Below are 18,635 nucleotides of genomic sequence, written 5' to 3'. Positions count from 1 at the left end.
ACGTGGATCGACCGCGTCAGAAACCAATCTGTTCCTAGAGCAAGAAGATTGATGTTCGCGACTCAAAATCCGGCTGTGAATCGCGCTTTTCAAACGGTTGCATAACCCTGAGAGAAGGGTGATGAGATGATATCTTTTTGGAAAGGAGAGTCTTTCCAGGCTTCCGTTGGGGATGACTCGCTGACATCCAGGACGATGAAGTTTCTGAGACGGAGACAAAGATGGTCGCGATACTTTCTCGTCGTGTCGTGGCGAACGATTTTTGCTCATGACTGCTTTCCAATTCATGGATGAGCTTTTTCTTACCATGTCATGAACCCTCACAGCAAAGCGCGCTTCGTGCCGGGGAGGTCATAGTGTAGAACTCATATTTGTGGACCTCAAGTAACTACTCGACCGACTTGTGATCGTGGGCATTAGAGGCCTGAATGAAAAAACGCGGATAGGTATGTGCCGCCAATCGAACCGTCAAAAAGCAGCAGCTAATCGAGCAGGAGACCTGTGAAGCAGCCAAAATGTTGGCTCATGTACTGAAAACGGCCAAATTCGATTTTATGCCATTTTGAATTTTGAAAGAAGATTGAATGCAGTGTTGGTGGAGTTCTATCCGCGTTTCTCTTATTCAGGCCTCTAGTGGGCATCACCTTGATGCGTTTACTGAACAGCCGGAATGCAGGTTCAGGCCTTTGGCGAACAATTGTCGTAACTTTGGACGCAGTTTCGGCGCTCGTCTCTGATGAAAACCGCGGGCACTGCTCCATCCGAACTGGTTTCACTTGTGGCAGCTGCGACTGCTGCTCTTCCATTTTTCGCCAGCGGATTGCCGACGTAATAACGTAATCAGGTTGATCCGTGTCTTCCATACTGGGACCAAATTTTTTATGTACAGGTTATCCGACTTGTCAATATCCACAACTCAGCCATCTTGGATGCTCGTTTGTTTACGTTTTGCACTGAAAATGTATGTTTCCCGCGCTGGTATTCCATCTACTGACGAAGTCGGATAACCTGTACATAAAAAATCTTGACTGGACCAGACGGACGAAACGCCAACGCGAAAGCAGAACGAACGAGAAAAAAATGTAAATAAAACACTTGCAAGAAACTTTCCAATGCGCGAGCGAAAAGAACGACCGGATTACACGGATCTTATTATGCCCAGTAAAAGATATTGTCAGCGTAGCACCAACGTAATTCGGAAGTCCGGACTTCGAACCGAACTTTCTTCTGAAGATTTATCTGTCAAACCTATTGATGCGCTGTTTAGCGCCCAGTTAACTCAAATCTACTTGGATGGACCCATAAATGGTCGGGGTTCGCCAATGGTACAAACCAAGCGCGAAAGAAAAATATTCGTGTAGCAGATACAATAAGCCATTTTTGAAACAGACTCGAACAGCTGATCGAAATTTTGAGTGAACGCTCGGTCTATGTTTTAATAAATTTATGCAAACCATCATCATCATCACATTCCATTTTCGCAAATGTTCCTTGTAAAATGTAAATATTAGGTGGGGTACAGACGAGCTAGCCTTGGGCTGAAAAAAGTGTTAGGTCTCCTGCCATTTGAGCTTTCTATCAGTTTTCCGCGAGCGGTAATGGCCGCCAGCTTGTCTCCGGGTTAGTCTCTGATTTGACATTTCTGGAGATCAACTGCACCCACCGCTCCGAGTATTCTGACCAATGTGGCATAAAAGAAGGTGCTTGTCAAGGCTGTCGTAGGGTCAAATAATTAGGCGAGCCGTTTTGATAGCGAACGATATTTGTATTCTGTTGTTATTATTATTGGTGTTGTTGTTGTTGTTGCTTCAACTGCAATATAATTCAAATGGTAAGTACAATATTTCATGATAGTATAAGAATGCTCTTACAATTCGGTGTGCCCTTTGTTTGCGCACCCTACGGTTCGATTTTACGTCCACGTGAGACAAGACCTATTCGATTTAGTTTTAGTATTTGATTATTTCTATTTAATTTCTTCTTACTTTTCTTTCTCTTTTCAGGTATCTACGGATCAACGGACTGGCGGCGGACTCGGACAACGAACTATGCTCTGGACTAAGGAATTCAATGATTAGGGCTTGAATTCAGAAACTAACCTAAACTAACCTCAATTGGTTGAGTTAATAAACTCGTCTCAAACTCAACGTATTTAACTTTCACTGTGTGAATATGGCTAAAATACACACTATTCACTATAAACTACTTATGCACTACTGCTATCCTATTTTAGTTAAGGTTTTATTTTCCACACGCGAGCTGCACTTTGTTTTACTGCAAACTGTAAAAAGAATGAAGGGCCGGAAATGGTTTTGACAGGTCGTCCGTCACTCGTTGACGTCTGTCACTTCGAATAACGCACCGCTTTGACAGGTTCGGCGCCGCTTTAAAAACGACGGTGGCAGGGTGGCCAGTTTACCATTTCTGCGTCAACAGTCTCCCCGGTGTAGTCCGGAACCTTCCGGAACTTCACGTTTTTCCTCCAAGTCTAGTAACGCCAGCCTTGTCACCGGCCTCAGCAGACTCTTCTGTCCTATCTTCACGACGGCTTGTCGATGCTGCCCATCTGCACTCGGAATCATACGTACAATTCGTCCGCGTTCCCATCCATTACGCTTAAATGGTTCCGCGACCATCACCAAAGTCTCCTGCGATCATCGTTCTGGTGTCATCGAACCATTTCGGTTGTCGACGGATCACCGGCAAGTATTCTACCAACCAGCGTTTCCAGAAAGCGTCAAGCTTGGTGCGGATTTGCTCGTGTGATCTCCCAAGAATTTTTCGGCGAACCAGCTCACTTCGCGGGCCCTCTTCGGTTTGGGTTATTGAATGCTTCACTCCATTTGAACTCAGCAACAGAAAGTGGTTCGGAGTGAGTGCTTCTGCTTCCTCGGATTCAAGTGGTAAGTACGTCAGAGGCCTTGAGTTGACTATACTTTCCGCCTCCACGACCAGTGTCTGCAGCCCCTCGTCATCCAGCTTCTCCTCGGAGTACGCTTCGCCCATCGCTGCTTTCACTGACTGCACTAAGCGTTCCCATGCCCCGCCCATATGTGGTGCTCCCGGCGGAATGAAGTTCCACTTTGTGTTGGTACTGGTGAACGTTGCTGACAGTCCCTGGCTTATCTGGTGCTGCAACACTCGATCGGCACCTTGGAAATTTGTTCCGTTGTCGCTGAAAAATTCGGCGGGTGGTCCCCGCCGACCCACGAATCGACGGACGCAGGAAATGCAGGACTCTGTGGATAACGTATAAGCGACTTCAAGATGAACGGCGCGCACTGTCAGGCATGTAAACAATGCGATCCATCGTTTGACGTTGGATCTTCCCAACTTCACCAACAGTGGTCCGAAGTAGTCCACCCCGGTATACGTGAAGGCTCGTTCATGATGTGCCAGGCGCGCAGCTGGAAGTGGTGCCATTGGTGGGTTCGCCGGCCTAGCCCGACGGATTTTACAATAAGCGCAGTTACGGCTGACTTGCTTAACCACCACGCGGAGTCTAGGGATAGTGTACCGCTGACGAAGTTCGTTAACAACTGTCTCTGCGTTGCCATGGCGGAGGTGGTGGTGGTATCGATGTACAAGAAGCTCCGTTACTCGGTGTTTTCCCGGTAGGATTACGGGGTGGCGCACGTCGTAGCAGACGTCCTCTGCCGCGCCGACCCTGCCGCGCTCTCGTAACAAGCCGTGTTTATCCAAGATTGGCATCAGTCGGTAGATGGAGCTATGCTTTCCGATGATCTCCTGCCCGGTCTCGTTCGGCGCTTTGTTCGATAGTGCTGCTATCTCATCTGGATATGATTCCCGTTGTGCCAACCTAAAAATAGTTTCCTCTGCTGCCCGTAGTTCTGCTTGTTGCAGTTGTCCCGTATATTTCGTACGCCTCTGGGCCGAATTGTGTATGAATCGGAGAGCGTATGCTGTTGCTCGTTGTAGGCGATCCCAGGATGAGAACCTGTCGAAATCAATCGCCGGTTGAAATGAACAGTGATGTAGAACTGGCGTACGCATTTCGTCACTAGTAGCAGTCACTGGCTCTTTCGAGCGGGGCCACTCATGTTCCGGAAGCCGTAGAAAGTCGGGTCCCTGAAACCACTTGCTGTCGTGGTGAAAGTATGGTCCACTGCCCCATTTAGTTGCTTCATCCGCTGGGTTGGACGATGATGGCACCCATCGCCACTGACTTGCTGTTGTGTGCTCCAGAATCTCACTTACTCTGAAGGACACGAATTGCCGATAATTTCTAGGATCTGACTTGATCCAGGCCAGTGCTGTCCTGGAGTCCGTCCAAAACACTATGTCGGAGACGGGGACATCGTGGTTTTCCCTGACGAATTTCGACCATCGTACACCTAGGACACACCCTTGCAGTTCGAGTCTGGGAATCGACCACGGCTTCAGCGGGGCGACCTTTGATTTGCCTGCAATTAGGCAGCACTGCGGATCTCCGACTCTGTCGAATGTACGCAGGTAGACTGCACAAGAGTATGCTACCTCACTAGCGTCAACGAAAACGTGTATCTCGGAATTGCGGTACGTCCTCTTGTTGGCATGACGGAAATAGCATCTGGGAATCCGGACTCTGGCAATGTACTGGATCATCTGTACCCATCTCTCCCATTTTGCGAAGACGATGTCACTGACTTGCTCGTCCCACTCCGTGCCTTCGCGCCACAGGTCTTGAATAAGGACCTTGCCGTGTATGATAAACGGAGAGAGCAGCCCCAAAGGATCGAATAGGGTCATAACGCACCGTAATATTTGTCTCTTCGTCGGCCGTGTCGTTGTACGGATCAGCGTTTGCACCTCTTCGCTCATCTGTGTGGAAAAACTCAGTTCATCGGTTGAAGGGCTCCACAGCATTCCGAGTACCCTTTCGGATTTCGCTGTATCTACCAGGTTTAGCTGCTTGTCTGTTTCAGGTTGCACTTCACCCAGACGCTCTAGTACCGTAGCACTGTTCGACCGCCAATTGTGTAGCTGGAATCCCCCGTTATTGTGTACGTATCGTACTTCGCTTGCTATCTTTGCTGCCTCTTCTTCCGAACTGAAACTCGCCAGATAATCGTCGACGTAGTGGTCGTCGACAATCGCTTTCGTCGCTTCGGGATAAAGCTCTCGATGTTGCTCAGCGTTCCGATTTTTTACGAATTGTGCCGAAGCTGGTGAACAGGTGCTGCCAAATGTGGCGACATCCATCAAGTAGACGGTTGGCTTTTCGGACGGTTTGGCACGCCACAAAAAACGCTGGGAGCTCTTGTCTTCTTCACGGATTCGGATCTGGTGAAACATTTCCTGGATATCCGAGCTAAGTGCTACTCCATACAGCCGAAAGCGAAAAAGAACGGCTGGAAGAGAAGAGAGTTGATCGGGGCCTTTAAGAAGAGCGCTGTTCAGGGATATGCCATCCACCTTGGCCGCTGCGTCCCAGATGATACGGACTTTCCCCGGCTTCTTGGGGTTTATCACCGCTCCAACCGGAAGATACCACACTCTTCTAGGATCTGCTGCTTCCATTTCTGCTTTCGTAGCCTTGTGCGTGTAGCCCTTTGCCTCGTATTCGCGAATTTGCCGGTGGAGATTCTCCTTCAGTCCCGCATCGCGATCCATTCTGCGTTCTAGACACTCTAGTCGACGTACTGCCATGTAGTAATTGTTCGGGAATTCCACCTGGTCTTCCTTCCATATGAGGCCTGTTTCGAAATGATTTCCTATTCGCCGAGTAGTAGCTTCCATAATAGTGAGTGCTCGTTCCTCTTCTTTCGTCAGCGCGATTTCTGTCGGTCGGGCGCCAACTCCTTCAACGGCGAAAATTCCTTCACTGCCTCGTGGAGTGCTTCGTCGCAGGAACATTCACAAACGTGGAAACTGTAGGATTCTTGTTTGCTGTTTCCTCGTGGACCGTAGACGCACCAACCAAGTCTGGTTTTAACCGCCACCGGTGCTGATCCTTCACCTTCCCGTACTTTCAAAGGCAGCGCCAGGCGCAAGTTGTCTACCCCAATTAGGATCTTGGGCACTGCGTTCTGGTAGCTAGTAATAGGGATGCCTTTCAAGTGTTTGTGTAGTTGAGCTGCTTCTTCTATCTGGAAACTTTGAGCAGGGAGTCCTAGGTTGTTTACCGTTCTTGCGTTCAGCAGCTTATGCCGCTTTTGTTGACCGATTCCAGCGATCTCGATCGAAATCTGCTGCGAGCCTTTTTCTACGCGAGATGTATTCCCGGTCCACCGTAGACATAGAGGAAGGGTATTACCTTTCACACCGAGCGAGGTAACCAAATCACTTTCTACCAACGTCAGGTCAGAACCTTCATCGAGAAAGGCGAATGTGTCAATCGATCCTTTACTTCCGTGTACAGTCACTGGAATGATCCGAAATAGCGTCGAAGAAGCCAGGTGGCGATGAGTATGATTTTCAGCTATCTGCATCGTGAGTTCCGACGGCTTTGGTGGACCTCTAGAAGAGTGCAGAAGCGGATGGTGGCGGAATTGGCACCCTCCGATGTCACAGAGCTTTCGTCCGCGACACGCGCGTCTTCCGTGGCTGAATAAACAGTTCTGACACAGACCCAAGAATCGCACTCGTCTCCAGCGATCGTCGACGTGCAACTGCTTGAACGCATTGCAGTCACGCACTCGGTGTCCGCTTTTGTTGCAGTGAGTACAATCGAAGTGCTTCGTCATTTCCTTGTGTTCACGTAATGAATCCTCTGGTTTTGCAGATGCTTCCGTTGCATGAGAGTTAACAAATCCTTTGTTCTTCGGACGGTCACGAACGCTGCTCCGTTTTACCTCCGGTTCAAAGGTCACCACACTAGTTGCATCCCGTACCACTGTTGCCATATAATCACCGAAGGTTTTTAAATCGACGCATTGGAATCCTCGTTTGTATCCCGCCCACATCATTCGTTGATCCCCGGGAAGTTTCGCCACAAGCTCTTGCAATAGCGATGGGTTCGATAGGTGAGCGCGTTCATCCGCTGCTTCGATGTGATCGCACAGTGCCTGCACCGCCATTCCGAACTCGATCAGCCCTTCCAACCTGTCGGACCTAGGAGCTGGAATTTCTCGCACCTTCCGAAGCAAAGCGTTGATCAGCAGCTCCGGACGTCCAAACCGCATACGTAGGGTCTCGATCACTTGTGGCACTGCTGCTGGAAGTACCAAGCGAATGCGAACTGTTTCGAGAGCAGGACCAGATAGGCATCGTTGTAAGCGGAGCATATTTTCTCCATCCGAAAAACCACAAGCTTCGCTTGTGTACCGGTAGTTTGAGATGAAGATCGGCCATTCAGCTGGGTCACCGGTAAATCGAGGAAGTTCCTTAGCCAGGGACTGCCTTGCTGCAAGCTGCTGCTGTGTGGGGCGAGCTGGGTCTAGCTGGGGAATCACCTGGTTTCGTTGAACACTTTCGGATTGACGAGGGGACAGAGACGATTCAACCGTACGCGAGGGGAGATTACGCGTTTGCACACCGGATGAATATTGTTCAGGTTGATTGTGGTACAAAGTTGCATTGACCTGGTGCGCGAATGAATCTCGCAGCTGCTCATGGGAATTTGTAGGAGGTATACAAAACTCCCCGGGCGCGCGTTAACTCGCAGCTGCCCTTGGGTAATTTGATTGTTGGTCGTGGGGCAATAATTGGACGCTTTCTTGTTTATAATTTTGATAGAATGGCTCAAGGCTTGACGCTTACCTGGGGGTTCCATATCATTCGGATGGATTTCAGATGATGGGTTCGTTTTACTCACCGACGGCCAGCCGGTTTGGCTTACCGCCTTCTCCAATGGCCAGAGATGTCTCTGCGGGAAGGCATCACCTACTGCTCCCAGTTCGCCTTCGGGAACCGACTGCAGTTTCCGATTCGCCTTAGGGATTGTGCCGGTTTGTTTTACCAAGCGCGACGGGCTCGCGTGCTTTGGTTGCTGTACCTCCGCCAGATTGCTGATGTCGTTTGCTTCCGCGCCGGTCTTGAACCCTTCCAGAACTTTCCGGCATAGCTCGAGCTGCGCATTCAAATCTGCCAGTTGGTCAGGTGTTGGATTGGCGCGACGCTCGTACTGCTCAACCCTGTTCCTGAGTTCCTGCAGTGTGACATGTGGATTCTTCTTACCTTCCAAAATCTTAACTGTGCGCGGTTCGAGCGCGGTAAGAGGAATCGACACCATAACAGGTGCAGTAGAACGAGGAGTGCCAGATGGTGGAACTGACCGACGTGTCTTCGAAGCTGTTGGAGCTCCGGGAGGGAGCGGAGTCGATTGGCGCTTGTCGCATGGAGGCGACGTCACTGCATTGCTCGCTCTGCTGTGAGTGGTTTTTGTTTCCTCTCCGCCAATTACCTTGTTGATTAGCTGCTGCTGCTCATCCAAATGACGGCGCTGCAGCTCCAGTTCCAAACGAGCGCGTTCTAATTGTTGCCTTTCCGCCAGTTGACTAAGGCAAACTGAGAATACCGAGGTTGAGCTGGACCGACTGGATCCACTGCGTACCGAAACGACGTCTTCTTGCAGTGTGGTGCAATTGCCGCACACCCACGAGCGATTTGCGATGCTCTCGTTCACTCCGCCACAAGTGTAATGCATCCATATATCGCATTGGTCACACTGGACCATATCCTCCGCATCGTCCGCACGTTGGCAGGCCGCACAGTTGGAGTCCTCCTCCTGCCCTTCCGCAAGGCCATCCATGTTCCTGTCCATGACCACGAATTTTGAAGTTTTATCAAGGCTGTCGTAGGGTCAAATAATTAGGCGAGCCGTTTTGATAGCGAACGATATTTGTATTCTGTTGTTATTATTATTGGTGTTGTTGTTGTTGTTGCTTCAACTGCAATATAATTCAAATGGTAAGTACAATATTTCATGATAGTATAAGAATGCTCTTACAATTTGGTGTGCCCTTTGTTTGCGCACCCTACGGTTCGATTTTACGTCCACGTGAGACAAGACCTATTCGATTTAGTTTTAGTATTTGATTATTTCTATTTAATTTCTTCTTACTTTTCTTTCTCTTTTCAGGTATCTACGGATCAACGGACTGGCGGCGGACTCGGACAACGAACTATGCTCTGGACTAAGGAATTCAATGATTAGGGCTTGAATTCAGAAACTAACCTAAACTAACCTCAATTGGTTGAGTTAATAAACTCGTCTCAAACTCAACGTATTTAACTTTCACTGTGTGAATATGGCTAAAATACACACTATTCACTATAAACTACTTATGCACTACTGCTATCCTATTTTTAGTTAAGGTTTTATTTTCCACACGCGAGCTGCACTTTGTTTTACTGCAAACTGTAAAAAGAATGAAGGGCCGGAAATGGTTTTTGACAGGTCGTCCGTCACTCGTTGACGTCTGTCACTTCGAATAACGCACCGCTTTGACAGGTTCGGCGCCGCTTTAAAAACGACGGTGGCAGGGTGGCCAGTTTACCATTTCTGCGTCAACAGTGCTGATTAAGTGAATTCAAGCCTTTTTATATACCACATTGATCAAAATGCTCGAACGGTGGGTGCAGTTGACGTCCAGAAAAATCAAATCAGAGACTAACCCGGAGACAAGCTGGCGGCCATTACCGCTCGCGGAAAACTGGATAAAATGGCTTATTGATCATAAAGGCTCCCACAAACACACGCGACGCGACAGTCGCGACGCGATTCTATCGCTTGGCGACAGCGATTCTGTCGCCGTTGGTATGGAAGCGTATATAGGACATTGCCTGCAGCGACGCAACGATGAAATCGCTTAGGTTTGGGGTAGCCTTAAATCGTATCGGATACCCCTCAACCATAGCTGAGGCAGCAATAAATGTTCGAATGAATTCACATGATTTGATTTCCGTTTGCATTTTACGAACAAAAAATCACAAGTCAGTCTAAATGGCGCATGGTGCGGTTTTGCAGAGCCCCGCTTACGTCAGTTATTAAAAAATATTTTCTACGGAAAACTGTTCATAATTTCCAGGCAAAAGTCTTCGAAATTTACAATCAGTAGGGTAACCGTACCCTTAGTGGAGGTAGCACCAATAGTGGAGGTAGTGGGGTTTAAATGAGATTTATCATTGATATACCATTTACGATGGCTTCAGTTGATGCGTCGTGCTTTAAATATCCTGTTCAATGCAACTTATCCTAAAATTTCGCTTGAAAAACTGTTGAAAACAATGATTTTCCTTAATAAAATTGACTCCCTTGCACCTATAGTGGTGCAACTGTACCAATAGTGGCGAGTCCCATAAGAAATCAATGAATAGCACCACTATGGGAACCAAAATTAATTTTTACCGCCACTAAAGGAACAGTGTACCCATTAGTGGTGCAAGCAATATTTGGTCGTTGTTGATGTTAAATGACATCAATCTTATTTTTGTTAGCAAATATATTAGTTCATCCACAGACGTAACACTTAGCAAATTCCCATCGACCATGAGCTCAACGGTCGTTTTAAATTCAACTACTTGCTAGTTTCACATCCAGGGGCGCGCGCATCGTATACCTTGGTATTTGACATCTCACACTAGCGCCTTCTGTTGACATTGTCGTACTAAACTTTGTTTCATACAACGTGCACGTCAGGTGGTGGTAAAATAAGTGGGCGATGGATTTTAAAACAAATTGTTCTAGCTGTTAGGTCTGTTTGTCTGTGGTTGATCTATTGGATAAGATATTAAAACTACAATTTTCCCATAATTATCAATTTTTAAAAAATATTTTATATTGTGGATCTACTAATACTTCCACTATTGGTACCGTTACCCTATTAATCGGAGTTTCTATTCTTTGAAATATCTATCGGGAAACTCTCAGAAGTTTTTATTGGACATACTCCGGAATTTTCACGAAAAAAAACTTCGAAATTGTTTGAAATGTGGATCTTAATTAGATTTTTTTGAGTTTTTTGTGAGAAATTCTTCAGAATTTTCATAGTAAATTCTTTAGAAATTGCATAGATTTTTTTCTAATCCATATGGAAGTCTTCCGAGCTTTCCTGAATTTCCACTGAAATTCTTCAGAATTTCGACATGGAATATTCAAATTTTCCCGAAGAGCTGTTCGGAGCTTTGATGGATTTTTTCTTAGAATTGTGAAGGAATTTTGTTGGATTTTTAAGAAACAATCTTGGCATTGTCCATAAGAAATTCTTCGACCATTCAGCGAGAAATTGTTCAGAAAAGTATTGCTTTTTGCATTGAAACTTTTCGTTTCGTCACTGAAACCATTGACACTTGTCTTCAGCGACTGCTTCCGCGATAGAGCACTTGCACGTTTTATTCACTCATACATCTATATTGCTGTCAAAATGTGCATTTGACAATTAAATTTTTAGCTATTTTTTGACACCGATGCACTCACACAACCAATCCACATTGGGCCACGTCGTAAAATTAGGAGGAAAAAATTATTTTCACCATAATGATAATATTTTAGGATTAAAGTGTCTTCAGCAAAGTCAAAGCTTTTTAAGCTTTATTTTGAAGTTTGTTGCAATAGGGTGGTCCTACTACATTTTGAGATAAAAATTTACCTTCTATATTTCTAATTTTATCATTGAACAATGTTCTAGAAAGTTGTTCTTCATTTAATTTTGTGGCATTTTGCTGAATAAACCATTATTGTACGTCGTTCGTATCATTTGTTATGATACTTTCAAATAATAATGTTAGGGTGACCCAAAAGCCAAAAAAATCTTTATTTAGATTGTAACTTTATAGTTTTAGTTTTATCGAAATGACGTCTTCTACAAAGTTTTAGATCATAAAAAATGCACGTTTTGGTTACATAACCAAGAAAATTCATTGGTGGATTGCAGAGATATCACTGTTTTTCTTGGAAAAATCCGTTGTTTTCAAATGCCTGTATTTTTGAATGGGGGAAAAAGGGGGATCTATTTTTCCCTGGGTTAGACAGATGAAGGGCTAAGGATTGCTCTGCATATTTTGGTATTGGGGAATTTGAGGGAATTTGAGGTTTTTCCATCATTTAAAAAAATGGCTTTATGTACAAGGAAATCAAAATCATCAGTTCTAGAAGTGTTATTAAAATTCCGCCCAATTCGTCAAAAACAAAACGTTTATAGTTCATAACTTCCTTATATATTTCCAGCGCATCTTCACTCAATATACCAATTGGTAGAATAACATGTTCAATAATATCAACGCTTATCAACGTGACAACTTCACTGAACAGACCGTAATCGTAAGTTGTTTACATCACTTGTTCAATCGATTTTACTTTAAAATCGTTAGGGTGGTATGGAAAATTAGGTTTTTCGAGCGTAGTTTTTTATTTAACTTTTATCTAGATATATATTAGGGTGGTTCAAAAAAAGTTCACTTTGCCCATACTAATTCCCATGCAAATTTGAAACGGCTCGTGCTAAATCAATTCGCGGAGGACACTCAGAACATGGGACAGAATTGAGTGATCGGTGTGGACAAAAATCGAATTTTTGAACCACCCTAATATATATCTAGATAAAAACTAAATAAAAAAATACGCTCGAAAAACCTACTTTTCCGTACCACCCTAGCGATTTGAAAGTAAAATCGATTGAACGAGTGATGTAAACAAGCTACGATTACGGTCTGTTCAGTGAAGTCGTCACGTTGATAAGCGTTGATATTATTGAACATGTTATTCTACCAATCAGTATATTGAGTGAAGATGCGCTGGAAATATATAAGGAAGTTATGATTACTATAAACGTTTTGTTTTTGACGAATTGGGCGGAATTTTCGGTTTAATAACACTTCTAGAACTGATGTTTTTGATTTCCTCGTACATAAAGCCATTTTTTTAAATGATGGAAAAACCTCAAATTCCCTCAAATTCCCCAATACCAAAATATGCAGAGCAATCCTTAGCCCTTCCTCTGTCTAACCCAGGAAAAAATAGATCCCCATTTTTCCCCCATTCGAAAATACAGGCATTTGAAAACAACGGATTTTTCCAAGAAAAACAGTGATATCTCTGCAATCCACCAATGAATTTACTTGGTTATGTAACCAAAACGTGCATTTTTTTATGCTCTAAAACTTTGTAGAAGACGTCAATTCGATAAAAATAAAACTAAAAAGTTACAATCAAAATATTGATTTTTCAGGGTCACCCTAACATTATTATTTGAAATTATCATAACAAATGATACAAACGACGTACAACAATGGTTTCTTCAGCAAAGTGCCTCAAAATTAAATAAGGAACAACTTTCTAGAACATTGTACAATGCTAAAATTAGAAATATAGAAGTTAAAAATTTTATCTCAAAATGTAGTGGGGCCACCCTATTGCAACAAACTTCAAAATAAAGCTTAAATAATAAGCTTTGACTTTGCTGAAGACATTTTGATCCTAAAATATTATCATTATGGTGAAAATAATTTTTTCCTCCTAATTTTACGACGTGGCCCACTGTGAATCGACATCAGTTGTCAAAAAATCGGGAGTACCAACTTGACCACTATCTCCTTGTCGCCGAGTCTGGCGCTGAGTGCTCGGCGCGGAAACCCAAAGGTGGGAATGAAATTTTGGGGCTTATGCGCAATAAAAGGGTCGATTGGCCGAAAGTCGTTTGACGAAAAGTCATTTAGCCGAATGCCATTTGACCGAATTCAAATAGTCGATTTCCATTTGGTTGCATTGAACGTTTAGCCGAAAGCAAAATACGTCCGAAAGGGACATATGGCAGAATTGGTAGTTTGACCGTAAAAGCCATTTGCCCTTACAAATCGTGCGGCCGGAATGAAAAAAAAAGAAAAAAGTAGAAACATAAAAATCAAATAGGTTGAAAAACTTATTTAGTTGGTGGCTAATGGGCTCGAATAGAACATAGTCCGTGCTTCGTGGGTTCAGGTATAAAAAATCACGTTGACGAAGTAGCCTCTCAGGAGCGTACAAATTCAACTGAGTTAGCAGAGCAGGACAGTCGATATCTCCTGTAAGTAGCTTCCCCGCAAAAGCGGCCTGAGTAGTTGACCGTCTTACCTCAAGCGGTTCTATTTGCAGAAGACGGCATCGTTCCACGTACGGTGGCAAGTTCATCGGGTCGCACCACCTACCTGAGGATCCGAAGTGTATAACTAACAAAATTTTTTTGAATGGTTTCTATTTGGGTGATCTAGCTGACGTGGAATGGGATCCATATGACAGCATTCGACTCCAAAACTGATCGTACCTTGCCGAAAATAGGGATCCTACAATGGATCATTATAGGATCCCTAGCCGAAAACATCTTTTGGTCGGGTCATACGAAAATATCTTCTGACCGTGACATACGGTCGAAAATGACATCTGCTAAACGGGTCATATATCTCAGGGTCATATAACCAAAAATGTCGGTCGCCCAAATGACATTTTCGGCCTTTTTTAAATCAGGTCTACATCATGAAGGTAATCTACAATCGTTGTACTGCTGAAAGACAAAAATTATAATGGTAAGTTGAGCAAAGAGGATCTGCCAACACATAATTTGTGTTCAATTCTTCAAGTGACTACGCGAGTGTTCTCTTTTAAAGCTTTTTTATCCCGTACCAAAGTTATCTCTAAACTACAAATAAGTGAGTTTCTTGTTGCTACTCTATTGGGAGGTGTATTGAAGTGTTTTTATTAGCTGTTTCTAAAGCAAATTTTATCAATTGTATTTATTGCATTTTAATTCGCCATAATAATTATCAGGCGTTAACAATACTTCCGCACTGCCAATAAGCATTTGTTTACCTTGCTTGATAGGTACATAAACAGTTTTACAGTTCATCAGGTAGATTTGGCTTCACTCTTTACGGAACTCGTTGTTTATGAGGTTTCATCACCGCGAGAAACTTATTGAGCGGAACTCCGTATAACAGACTCTACTGAAACATTCCTATCCTTATTATGTGTTAGAAATAAGTTCGATCCTCTCTGAAGCCACACTTTGTTTTAACTCATTCCAAACCATCCTTGCACTATAAATGATACTAACAATAAACAAACATATCGAAATGCTCCTACTCATCCAACTGATTGCAAATGGTAGAACCCATTAATGAAATACTTTTTACTTTGCTGGAATCCGATCTAACAAATTGGCTCCGATGCTGGAGCAACTCAATTCTACCCCGCAATTTGCTCCCCGTTCCTCAGATTACCAAAAACGGCAGAGATTAAATGTTGAAAATGAAACAAAATTAAAAACATTGTTACGAAAAGTACTTCTCATTTTTTCAAGCGCAAAAAAATCGCATGTTGAAAAAAAAGAAACATCCGAATCTGAGCTGCTGTTGGGGATCCGCTTCGGTCCAAATATTTGCTGGGCTTCCCTCAGTTGTTATTTTACGGACCGAGTAATAATAACTTTGTCATTTAAATAATTAAACGCTCAACATTTTACCCTTCGCGACGCCACGTTCAACCCCCTCATGGTTCCCGATCCGGCGATCCCCGGGTCCACTTTACGTACATAGAGGGGTCATCAGTCACCGACTCTGCCGCGCAAACGATTGTCATTGCGAGGGGACGAAGCGCGTGAATATCATGGAGTGAAAACCGTTCAACAGATCGGAACGACACCGGACGGACGGGTCGCGTTTGCCATTACCATTCCGGTGCCAATGTTAAGCTGATTAAAAATAATTACCGGGCAATTTTTTCGTCATTGATGTTCGGCGCTATTTTTTTTTTGTTTCGCCCTCCTGAAGCGGATAGCCCCGTGGACGGATTCGCAACGCATGTCAACCGGCCGAATCATCCCGCAAATTTGTATATTTTCATAATGATTATTATCATAATGACAACAATGAATGATGACAATATCCGCGGAAATCGCCAAACAAACAATGAATTCGGTTTACCACCTTGCACCTTCTGCCCACCGCTTCGGGGAGGGATTTCCGGAAAAGGTGACGATGTCGATTTCCGACTGGCGCGGTGGCGGCCGTATCATTGAGCTCTGCGGGAAAATTGACCAATGGTAGGGCTACCGATTGATTGTGACGGTGCGGTGTTGAATAATTTAAAGTTCAGGTGGAAAACACGGAAAGTTCACACGTGGATGTGCCGCAAAGTAACAGCGACCCTCAAACCCTAGCGATTATGCTCATCATTTTATATTAATAGTGGTTTGCGTCAGTCATTAGTAACGATTGAAGTGAAGGATTTCAATCCATTGAGTTCAAATGACAGGGCATGGCGAATCGGTGTCAATTGACCTCCCACCTAATAGAGTCCCATACGTTGAATGTCAGATTTGACATGTTTCAATTTCTTTTGGAATATTTTTGGATTGTTTTTGACTTCATTTCTTATTTATTCGTTTATTTTTTCTTTTACAATACTTCAACACTTTAAGTACCAAGCCAAGATTTGTAACGTAAAGTACCAAGGTCGCAAAAAACGTGGAACGTTTGAGCATCCAGATCTGAGCCGTTTTTCAATCTAATCTCTTGATTTTTTCACAAATCTTTTTGGGATGTCGATTACATTTTCATGTAACGGCCTCTGAGGACCAGTCGGATAGTTCAGTTCCACGGTTTTTTCGTTTGCAGAACAGATCAATTTTTGAATGTTTACAATATGATAGCAAACATCTAACAAAAAAAGTATTAAAAATCTTTTACTATGATGGAAATTAAGGAAAATGATACACAACTAGTATCAGTGGTATAGTGGGGGATGTAATGCCAATAAGAAGAAGAGCATTACGTTGCAAATAGGAAAGCAATTTTAAAATACTTTTAATAATATTTGTAAATTACAATGGTCTGTTATTTATTTTTTTATATTCTTTATTTACGAGACTTTCAGCCCGTAGCTGGCTCGTATCGGGTGGTCAGTAATCAAAATCCATAGATATTGATTGAAATTGCAATCAAGTTCCAGGAGCCATGATAGCCTGGGATCAGGATGATCCATCCAAACAAACAAGAAGGTAATGAGATAGGTAGTAGGGTGGTTCAAAAAATTGATTTTGCTCCACAGCGCTCATCTAATTCTTTATCATGTTCTGAGTGTCCTCTGAAAATTTGAGCTCATTTGGATTAAAACTAATTTAGCACAAGCCGTTTCAAGTTTGCATGCAAATTAGTATGAGGAAATTATTTTTTTCATTATACTGTTGATGACGCTTCCCCATTAAGCGCAGGTCAAAAGAAAACCTACATAGCTAAAAGGAATACTCCACAGCTTTCACTCAGTAAAAACCGCATCTTGATTAATAGTTCCAATAATTAGTAATCGAATTTAATCTTTGCCATGGTTTTCTCGAGCTAATTGCATAACTCATCAACAGGCAACATTGCTGCTCGTGGCACACACAAATTCAGGCTACTATGTTGCACTGCACATTTCAGTGATGCCCTCAAAAAAGTTTAACGATCATGACTAAAGATTCGTAACCTGTATTAAAATCGATTACTAATTATTGGGGCGATTAATCAACATGCGGTTTTCGTTGGGTGAAAGCTTTTGAGTATTCCTTTTAGCTATGTAGGTTTTCTTTTAACCTGCGCTTAATGCGGAAGCGTCATTTACAGTATGCTGAAAAAATAAATTTCCTCATACTAATTTGCATGCAAACTTGAAATCGCTTGTGCTAAATCAGTTTTAATCCAAATGAGCTCAAATTTTCAGAGGACACTCAGAACATGACAAAGAACCAGATGAGTACTGTGGGGCAAAATCGATTTTTTGAACCACCCTAATAGGTAGGGTTATGAAATAAAACCGAATATCTACTAGAACTTCCAATATTTTTAATTTTTTATAGAGTTTATCTATGTACTTCGTCCACCACAACAGCTACAATGCTCAATGCTGTCACAACCCAGTAACATTTTGGTTTTATAATGGTTTTAAGGCACTCTTGTAGAGTAAATACTGGTCTTCAAGAGCGTTATAAAACTAAAAATGTTACTTGGGAATGCAATCCAACATATCCAAACACGTTCATAGAGCCTCTGAAGAAAATGTTAGAAAAGTAGGTACATAAATAAAATATAAACTATATAAATCAAAAGTATAAATAGCTTGCTTATAGCCCACATCATCTTACATTTTTTTGAAGACTTGTTTATCTCGGGCCAAAAAAGGTTCCAATAGTTGCTTTCTAGAGGCATCATTTCATGAGCAGAACCAAACTTTGTAATCGATATCATCGTAACCGTGCGTTTAGTAACAACGAAAAAAGACAAGTGTAATGTGTCATGCCTATGCAGGCACTAGAGCTCTCGATTTCAAACAGCAAAACTGCTGTCAAGCACATAGCTCGTTGAAAGCCACCAGATACTAAAATAAAATAATCAGTCTGCATAGTTCGGCACCAATTAACTTCGCTTTGGGGATGATTTCCGATCAGCCCGTAGACCATTATTTCATCTTCATGGATGGTCTCAATTCTATCGAGGCACTCCGGTCGATGAAACCTGTTACGCACGCATCCTACTTCCTTACAAACATGAGAGAGCAGATGCATGTTTTGGTCGGAAGATCATTTAAGATTACCTTTGTAAGGGTCCCAGCCAGTACTGATAGTTTTCGTGATCGTCATGTGAAAGCGAAAACAGTTGCATTTTCATTTTCAAGAGACGACATGAAAATGTAGCGGGTTCTCTCAATGAAAATGAAAATCTCTGTACTGGTCCCAGCTCACTGCTCA

General features: G+C 43.4%; 1 protein-coding gene and 1 long non-coding RNA gene across 3 annotated transcripts; both read right to left on the bottom strand.

Moving 5' to 3' along the window:
- Nucleotides 1-1,705: 1,705 nt before the first annotated feature.
- On the bottom strand, nucleotides 1,706-2,172 carry LOC134202710 (uncharacterized). 2 transcript variants are annotated; one of them, XR_009977339.1, is made up of 4 exons: nucleotides 2,110-2,172; nucleotides 1,986-2,058; nucleotides 1,872-1,934; nucleotides 1,706-1,812 (listed from the first exon to the last, which is right to left on the bottom strand). It is a non-coding gene; the product is annotated as an uncharacterized LOC134202710 (long non-coding RNA). The 2 variants fall into 2 exon arrangements; XR_009977324.1 differs by having other exon boundaries at nucleotides 1,986-2,171.
- Nucleotides 2,173-2,616: 444 nt separating this feature from the next.
- LOC134206386 (uncharacterized) lies at nucleotides 2,617-5,613 on the bottom strand. The gene has a single exon (XM_062682088.1). It carries the CDS (start codon nucleotides 5,611-5,613, stop codon nucleotides 2,617-2,619), a length of 2,997 nt encoding a protein of 998 aa, XP_062538072.1.
- Nucleotides 5,614-18,635: the final 13,022 nt, after the last annotated feature.

This window comes from Armigeres subalbatus, chromosome 1 (genome assembly GCF_024139115.2).
Source record: "Armigeres subalbatus isolate Guangzhou_Male chromosome 1, GZ_Asu_2, whole genome shotgun sequence".
NCBI lineage: Eukaryota > Metazoa > Arthropoda > Insecta > Diptera > Culicidae > Armigeres > Armigeres subalbatus.
This window is presented reverse-complemented; position numbering and strand designations above follow the sequence as displayed.

Coding starts and splice junctions, on each gene's coding strand:
- LOC134206386 (XM_062682088.1), bottom strand. CDS start 5,613: ATGGATCGCGATGCGGGACTGAAGGAGAATCTCCACCGGCAAATTCGC.